This window comes from Mandrillus leucophaeus, unplaced genomic scaffold (assembly GCF_000951045.1).
Source record: "Mandrillus leucophaeus isolate KB7577 unplaced genomic scaffold, Mleu.le_1.0 Scaffold48, whole genome shotgun sequence".
NCBI classification, from domain to species: Eukaryota; Metazoa; Chordata; class Mammalia; order Primates; family Cercopithecidae; genus Mandrillus; species Mandrillus leucophaeus.
The window spans coordinates 542,124-550,842 of NW_012105142.1; the positions used below are offsets into that span (position 1 = coordinate 542,124).

The window sequence follows — 8,719 nt, forward strand, 5'->3', positions numbered from 1 at the left end:
TTCATAGTGGCTGTTTTGCAATTGTGTTATGAGCGACTTTTCTTTATACTTTTCAATATTTTCTACATAGATGCTTTGTTTTCAGAAAAGATTATTTTTGAAGTTAAACATTTTCCATTATATTAAACCCTGTCATCATTTTTAGAGTGGCCGACCTCTGAAGGGGCATCTCTTATTTTTCCTCAGGGCTGTAATCCCCTTGCACAAACCGGCCGGAGTAAATTGCAGAACCAAAGAGCTGCTTTGAATCAGCAGATCCTGAAAGCCGTGCGGATGAGGACCGGAGCGGAAAACCTTCTGAAGTAGGTGTCTTCTGGTTTCCCTGCCTCTCCTGAGTCCTAGCCATCTGTTCCCTAAACTCCCAGGCCAGGCTCTTGGTTTCAGCTTTGGGTTTCCTCCTCATTTCTGGCATCTGGAGCCGTCTCTTTCTTGCCTAGAACTTGACTGTGTTGAAAATAGACATTTTACCCTGACTGTTTGTGTGTTTGGGAATTGGGTGGGTGGGAGATAGATGCAGATGGTGTTGCGTTTGGCTTCAATTCAGTCAGCCATCTTGATGGGAAGCCCAATTTTTGTCTTGAGGTTTGTTTTCTGCCTTTCTCTGGGACTTGCCTATTTTCTCCACTGCCTGACACTATGCCTGGTGCAGAATCTGCTTGGTAAATGTTTATTGAATATATAAAGGAAAGAAAAGCAGAAAGGAGGGAGAGGGGACATTTCTATTGCCAGTGTCCACCTTACTAATGAGAGGACTCAGTACACCCCCGTGCTCTAGGGCACTCATTAGTATGCTGTGGTGGTAAAACAGTTACTTATCCAGCAGAGAACTCGGGGAAGCCTTATCTGTGTCTAGACCTCTATAAACCCTCTCCAGGCAACGAAATGCAGCAAAAGACAAAGTGCCAGCTGCCTTCTGTTTACAAAGAGTGCAGAGTTTCTTTTTCCTTCCGAGTTCTACTGGTGACTCGTTACCCCCGTGCCACCTTTTTGTTTGTTTGGAGACAGTCTTGCTCTGTCACCCAGGCTGGAATGCAGTGGCACTATCTCGGCTCACTGCAACCTGTGCCTCCTGGGTTCAAGCGATTCTCCTGCCTCAGCCTCCTGAGTAGCTGGGACCACAGGTGTGCACCACCATGCCTGGCTAATTTTTTGTCTTTTTAGTAGAGACGATGTTTTGCTATGTTGGCCAGCCTGGTCTCAAACTCCTGGCCTCAAGTGATCCATCTGCTTCCACCTCCCAAAGTGCTGGAATTACAGGTGTGAGCCACCGCACCTGGCCCCATGCCACCTTTTTTTTTTTTTTTTTCTCTTCAGATGGAGTTTCGCTCTTGTTGCCCAGGCTGGAGTGCATTGGTGCAATCTTGGCTCACACAGCTACCTCTGCCTCCTGGGTTCAAGCAATTCTCCTGCCTCAGCCTCCTAAGTAGCTGGGATTACAGGCATGCGCCACCATGCCCTGCTAACTGTGTATTTTTAGTAGAGATGAGGTTTCTCCATGTTGGTCAGGCTGGTCTCGAACTCCTGACCTCAGGTGATCCACCTGTCTCAGCCTCCCAAAGTGTTGGGATTACATGCATGAGCCACCACGCCCGGGCTTCATGCCACCTTTTATAATGTGTAGTCGAGGTGGGCACCACACCTGCTGCCCAGGTGAGTGAAACAGATGCCTCCTGGGGCCTCAGGAAGAGACGTGGAGTGCCTTTGGGGACCTAGAACCTGAAAACCCAGCAGAGATGGGGTCTAGCCTGCCTGCTTGAAACTGCAAGTCCCTTGGAGCTTCCTGAGACTTTCAGGGATTCCAGGGGCGAGGGTGCCAAAATGTCTGCGAGGATATTGATCATGGGTGTTCCCAGTGGGTTAGCTTCATCGTTGGAGGCTTTGGAGGAACCTGGAGCCTTCCTGTAGAGGTTGTTTGGAAAAACAGAATGTTTGCAAAAGAGCCACAAGGCTCTGAGGCTCCCAGCCGCTGGTCACAGACTTGAGTGAACGGGTGAACGGCGGGATTGCCTCCTCCACGTGGGCTGCTCCCCTGAGCACTCAGGCAAGCAGGAGGAGGGGCTCTGATCATGACCTTGGGGGCAGTTCATTTCTGAATGGGTCTGTGTTTACTCCTTAGGAAAGACCTCTGAGATGTTAAGAGGGGAAAAGAAGAGTTCAGGGCAGCACACCCTGAGTGTGTGTGTATGTTTAATGGATGTTGTACATATACAGGCATGGTGGCTCACGCCTGTAATCCTAGCACTTTAGGAAGCCAAGGCAGGTGGATCCTTTGAGGCCAGGGATTGAGACCAGCCTGGCCAATGCAGTGAAACCCCATCTCTGCTAAAAATACAAAAATTAGCTGGGTGTAGTGGCGTGGGCCTGTAATCCCTGCTACTTGGGAGGCTGAGGCATGAGAATTGCTTGAACCCGCAAGGCGGAGATTGCAGTGAGTCAAGATTGTGCCACTGGACTCCAACCTGGGTAACAGAGCAAGACTCTGTCTCAAAAGATAAAAGAGGATGTTGTACATATGTTTTTGTGTATGCATAAAAGGACCAAGGTAGAAGCTGTTAGCAGTCAGTTCTTTGGGGCAAGACTGGGGATAGGGGTAGAGGTGACTGAGTTTTCATTTTATCCCTGTCAGTGTTTGAATGTGCTTCTACCAAGTGCATGAGTTATTTTTATTTATTATTGTGAAATACTTCAGCGGTCCAGAAGAGTTATATAAGCAGCCCTCTTGAACCACTCACTGCATCAGGCAAAGCAATGCTACTCCTGTGTCGGGCTTGGTTTAGTTTTGTTTTGAGACAGGGTCTCGCTTGTTGCCCAGGCTGGAGTGCAGTGGTGCAATCACAGCTCACTGTAGCCCCAACCTCCTGGGCTCAAGCAGTCCTCCTAACACAGCCTCCTGAGTAGCTGGGACCCCAGGCATGTACCACCATGCCCGACTAATTTTTATTTTTATTTTTGAGACGAAGTCTTGCTCTGTCACCCAGGCTAGAGTGCAGTGGTGGGATATCGGCTCACTGCAACCTCTGCCTCCCGGGTTCAAGCGATTCTCCTGCCTCAGCCTCCTGAGTAGCTGGGACTACAGGCGCCCGCTACTGTGCCCGGCTCATTTTTGTATTTTCAGTAGAGATGGGGTTTCACCGTCTTGGCCAGGCTGGTCTCGAACTCCTGACCTTGTGATCCACCTGCCTTGGCCTCCCAAAGTGCTGGGATTACAGGCGTGAGCCACTGTGCCCGGCCAATGCCCGACTGATTTTTAAAAAATTATTTGTAGAGACAAGGACTTGCTGTGTTGCCAAGATTGTTCTCGAACTACTGTCCTCAAGTGGTCCTCCTGCCTCGGTCTCCCAGAGTGCTGGGATTACAAACATGAACCACTGTGCCTGGCCTGTGTTGCTTTTGTTACTCACGGAATACCTGAGGACTTGAGGTCCTGGGTGGGAAGTTTGTCTGGGAACGTCTTCTCCAGCTCATTTTGCCACTGGGTGCAAAGGAGGTTGTTACTGGAGGAGTCTGGGAAAAATACTGTAGCATTTTGGCTTTTAAAAAGTCAAGCCGTGTCCCCGTCCCAAGACAAGTCTGGACATGGGAATTGTCCGCTCCCATAGCAGAGAGGAATTCATGTCATCTGTGTAACGTGGGCGAGGGCCCCTGATTTTGGGACTCCCTGCCATGTGCTGGGAAGGCTGTGGTGTGTTTTGTGGCCTAGGGTTCTGGTTGGCCCTTAGACAGGCCTGCTCTGTGGCTGAGGGGGCAGATGGGTAGCCTGGATGCTGTGTGGCTTTCCTAGGAGTGAACAACAATTGATTTGTCTATTCATAGATTCTTTGAGCACCTTCTTTTTTTTTCTTTTTTTTTTTTGAGACGGAGTTTCACTCTCATTGCCCAGGCTGGAGTGCAGTGGTTCAATCTTAGCTCACTGCAATCTCTGCCTCCCAGGTTCAAGTGATTCTCCTGCCTCAGCCTCCCAAATAGCTAGGACTATAGGCACGTGCAAGCACACCCGGCTAATTGAATTTTTTAAATTTTTAGTAGAGACAGGGTTTCACCATGTTGCCCAGGCTGGTCTCAAACTCTTGGCCTCAAGTGATCCTCCTGCTTTGGCCTCTCAAAGTGCTGGGATTTCAGTAGTGAGCCCCTGTGCCTGGCTATTGAACCACCTGTTAAGTGGCAGGCACAGTTGAGGTGCATGAAGATCAGGCGAGGCCCTGCTTTTATGATTTCTCTTGTTGGGGGATGGGAGGACACCTTTATAGGCAAGTAAACAAATCAGATCACCTAGGGAAGTGATGTTTTCTAGGGAATAATGAACTTTGAATGTCATAGAGGTTGGCCCAGGGCGACCAGCCTTAGAGACAAAGGGTGGTCGGAGAGGCCCCTGTGAGCAGGAAACTTGGGAGTTTCTCAGGCAGGAACTAGGGCAATTTTGTGCGCCTTGTTCTCTTTTAACGACACCAGCAGTCACCCTTTCTGAGGCCCGAGTCTGGCTCAAGCTCATTGTTAAACTGGCAGTGGTTTGGTTGGCAGGGGTAGGGGTGGGGGTTGTTAATGATTCTCACGGTGGCCTAAAGGTTCAAAGTGCCTCTTGCTGGAGAATGTTGTCAGAGGAAACCCTGAAGGTATTTATTAATCTGACTCAACAAGCACCAACGGTTTCCCAAAAACAAATAGGGCATTTTGCCAAGCTCTGCTGTGGCCCCTCAGTGTCCCTGGGCAACCCAGTAAGTGGCTGTCCCCGCGGGCCATGGGTGGTTTCAGTTGTAAATTAGGCTCTGCTTTCCTTCTGTTTGTCTTCTGGTTCCCAGGTGTCCTACCGCAGCACCTAAAGGAAGGTAGAACCGTTGGAATAGGGGTGGGAGATGTTTGGAAATGTCCCCAGAAATGCAGGAATGGAAATGGGGGTGCTGAGCCCTTACCTGAGGGCTGTCGGAGGGTATTGTAGCTAGGCAGGCACTTGAAAAACCAGATTTTGTGATCCTTCAAAGTCTTCCCTTCTCTGATCCATTCGAGCCGGGAGTCCATGAGCTTCCTGGAAGCCATCAACTATTTCTTTTTTTTTTTTTTTTGAGACGGAGTCTCGCTCTGTCGCCCAGGCTGGAGTGCAGTGGCCGGATCTCAGCTCACTGCAATCTCCGCCTCACGGGTTCCCGCCATTCTCCTGCCTCAGCCTCCCGAGTAGCTGGGACCACAGGCGCCCGCCACCTCGCCCGGCTAATTTTTTGTATCTTTTAGTAGAGACGGGGTTTCACCGTGTTAGCCAGGATGGTCTCGATCTCCTGACCTCGTGATCTGCCCGTCTCGGCCTCCCAAAGTGCTGGGATTACAGGCTTGAGCCACTGCGCCCGGCCAACTATTTCAAATGCACTTTTTTTCAGGTTTTATTTGTTTGTGTGTTTGAGACAGAGTCTCATTCTGTCTCCCAGGATGGAGTACAGTGTTGAGATACCAGCTCACTGTGCAACCTCCACCTCCTGGGTTCAAGCGATTCTTGTGCCTCAGCCTCCCGAGTAGCTGGGATTATAGGCATGTACCACCATGCCTGGCTAGATTTTGTGTTTTCAGTAAGATGGGGTTTCATGGTGTTGGCCAGGCTGGTCTTGAACTCCTGACCTCAGGTGATTCACCTGCCTCGGCCTCCCAAAGTGTTGGAATTACAGGCGTGAGCCACCATGCCTGGCCGTACTTTTTCATTTAGTTTCATTTTCAATGAGACTTTTTCATTGTCTCAACCAGAGACGATATTCTATCTTCTTCCAGCTTCCTTCCGTTGAGGAAAGCTAGGGTAGAAACATGATGAAGTTTATGTGAAATTGAGGCAGTCTTTGTGAAATTTAAAGCAGGGCCAGGCGTGGTGGCTCACATCTGTAATCCCAGCATTTTGGGAGGCCAAGGTGGGTGGATCACGAGGTCAAGAGATCGAGACCATCCTGGCCAACATGGTAAAACCCCCGTCTCTACTAAAAATAAAAAAATTAACCGGGTGTGGTGGCACGTGCCCGTAATCCCAGCTACTCTGGAGGCTAGAGGCAGGAGAATCGTTTGAACCTGGGAGGTGGAGGTTGCAGTGAGCCGAGATCGCACCATTGCACTCCAGCCTGGCAACAGAGCGAGTCTCCATCCAAAAAAAAGAAAGAAAAAACAGGTTGCCTAGTTTTAACTAATTTTAGTTAACTAGTTCTTTGAACAAAGCAGGTCATTTAACCTGTCTGGGTTTCATGTTCCCCTGTTGTGCTGAGTGTTTTTGGGCTAGATCAGAAGTGACCCGCTCCGAGGTTTACAGGGTTCAGGTGGGCTTGAAATGAGTGAATGGGGCTGGATTCTGTGCTGTGAGACAATAGGGAATGGTGGGGACTGTGGTGAAGTGCACAGCATATACCCTCTCTGGATGAGGCAACTGCAGTTTGCCTCATGGAGGGTAGGGCCAGAGTTACTGTATCTTCTAATTTTTTTTTTCCAGGAGAAGTTAGGAATATATATATTTTTAATCTGATTGTTGGATTTTTTTTTTTTTTCTTTTTGAGACAGAGTCTTGCTCTGTCACCCAGGCTGGAGTGCAGTGGCGCGATCTCGGCTCACTGCAACCTCTGCCTCCTGGGTTCGTGTGATTCTCCTGCCTCAGCCTCTTGAGTAGCTGGGACTACAAGCACGCACCATCACGCCCGGCTAATTTTTGTATTTTTAGTAGAGATGAGGTTTCGCCATGTTGGCCAGGCTGACCTCAAACTCCTGACCTCAAGTGATCTGCCTGCCTCAGCCTCCCAAAGTGCTTGGATTACAGGCGTGACCCACTGCCTGGCCGATGGTTGAATTTTTAAGTTTTGGGGACTCGTTTCAGAGAGGGGATAGTAACACCCTGAGAGCCAGGGGAACAAGTCCCTCAGGTCTTCAGTTTGTGACCCCTGGACAAGGGTGATGAAATTCTGGGTCAGGAGTGACGTGGAATGGCCTTGACTGTCATGAGTGACTTGAGGTTAATGACAGCTCACACTGTCAGTTGTGGGAGAACTGGTGTGTGTCTGGTGGGGTTTGCAGGCCCTCCATAGCCTTTAGGGCTGATACCAACTCCAAGACCCGCCTTCCTCCATCGAGAGGCTGGGAGCAGATGTCCTGTCGGTCTGGCAGCCACCTCAGCAGGGGATGGGACAGTCCTCACTCCAGCCTCCCGAAGCCCTGGCAGAGCGGGATTTGGGATCAGATGGACTAAGGCTAAGCTGCTCTAATAAGGTTGCTGAAGCTGTGGCAAGTCACTGTGTCAATGTGGTGCTTATTCCTGGAAGGACAGCTTCATGAAAAGACTTGGGAGAAAAAAAATTACACTAAAACAAATGGGGACAGAATGCAAAATACATATGTATTATTAAAAAAAAAAAACTTTTTAGGCCAGGCGCGGTGGCTCAAGTCTGTAATCACAGCACTTTGGGAGGCTGAAGCGGGCAAATCGTTTGAGGTCAGGAGTTTGAGGCCGGCCTGGCCAACATGGTTAAACCTTGTCTCAACTAACAGTACAAAAATTAGCCACGCGTGGTGGTACACATCTGTAATCCCAGCTACTCGGGAGGCTGAGACTGGAGAATCCCCTGAGCCCAGGAGTTCCAGGCTGCAGTGAGCCGGGATTGCGCCGTTGCACTCCAGCCTGAGTGACAGAGTGAGACCTTGTCTCTTAACAAAAAGAAAAGAAAATGAGCTGGGTGTGGTGGCGTGCACCTGTAATCCCAGCTACTTGGGAGGCTGAGGCAGGAGAATCGCTTGAGTCAGGGGGACGGAGGTTGCAGTGAGCCGAGATCATGCCACTGCACTTCAGCCTGGGTGACAGAGGGAGACTCTGTCTCAATAAATAAATAAATAAATAAATAAATAAATAAATAAATAAAATTTTTATATTTAGTCATTTTGAGGTAGGGTCTTGCTGTGTTGTCCAACCTGGAGTTCAGTGGTATGATCACAGCTCACCGCAGCCTCAACCTTCTGGGCTCAAGCTATCCTCCTGCTTCAGCCTCCACAGGTGTGTACCACCACACTAGGCTAATTTTTTTTTTTTTTTTTTCCTGAGATGGAGTCTTGCTCTGTTGCCTCCTGGGTTCAAGTGATTTTCCTGCCTCAGCCTCCCTAGTAGCTGGGATTACAGGCATGCACCACTGCCCAGCTAATTTTTATATTTTTAATAGAGAGGGGGTTCACCATGCTGTCCAGGCTGTTCTCAAACTTCTGGCCTCAAGTGATCCACCCACCTCAGCCTCCCAAAGTGCTGGGATTACAGACATGAGCCACCACACCTGACTGGCATTCAGTCAATTTTAAAAATTTTTTGTGGAGACTGGGTCTCCCTATGATGCTCAGGCTGGTCTCAAACTCCAAGACTCAAGCAATCCTTGTGCCTAGGTCTCCCAGAGTGCTGCGATTACAGGTGTGAGCCACTGTGCCTATTTATTTTTTGAGAGAAGGTCTTGCTCTGTTGCCCACACTGGAGTGTAGCAGTGCAATCCTAGCCTACTGCAGCCTCAGACTCCTGGGCTCAAGTGATCCTCCTGCCTTAGCCTCCTGAGCAGCTGGGACTATAGGCGTTTACCATCATTCCCAACTAATTTTCATTTTCAGATTTTTTGTAGAGATGGAGGTCTCCCTATATTGCCCAGGTTGGTCTTGAACTCCTGGCCTCAAGTAATCCTCCTGCCTCAGACTCCTAAGATTGTGCCACTGCACTCCAGCCTGGGCGACAGAGCAAGACTCT

The 8,719-nt window shown here is 49.5% G+C and overlaps 1 protein-coding gene across 2 annotated transcripts in view; it reads left to right on the forward strand.

The window, feature by feature from the left end:
• The first annotated feature begins 177 nt into the window (after positions 1-177).
• The window catches only part of RHPN2 (rhophilin, Rho GTPase binding protein 2), a 74,895-nt gene continuing 66,353 nt past the window's right edge, over positions 178-8,719 (forward strand). The window contains exon 1 of one of the 2 annotated variants that reach the window (XM_011995244.1): positions 178-302. Coding sequence is in view for 1 of the 2 variants with exons in the window: in XM_011995243.1 (XP_011850633.1) it covers positions 274-302 (29 nt within the window). In the remaining variant the exon portion in view is untranslated. The remainder of the gene's footprint in view (positions 303-8,719) is intronic. The other variant, XM_011995243.1, reaches the window with a different exon arrangement.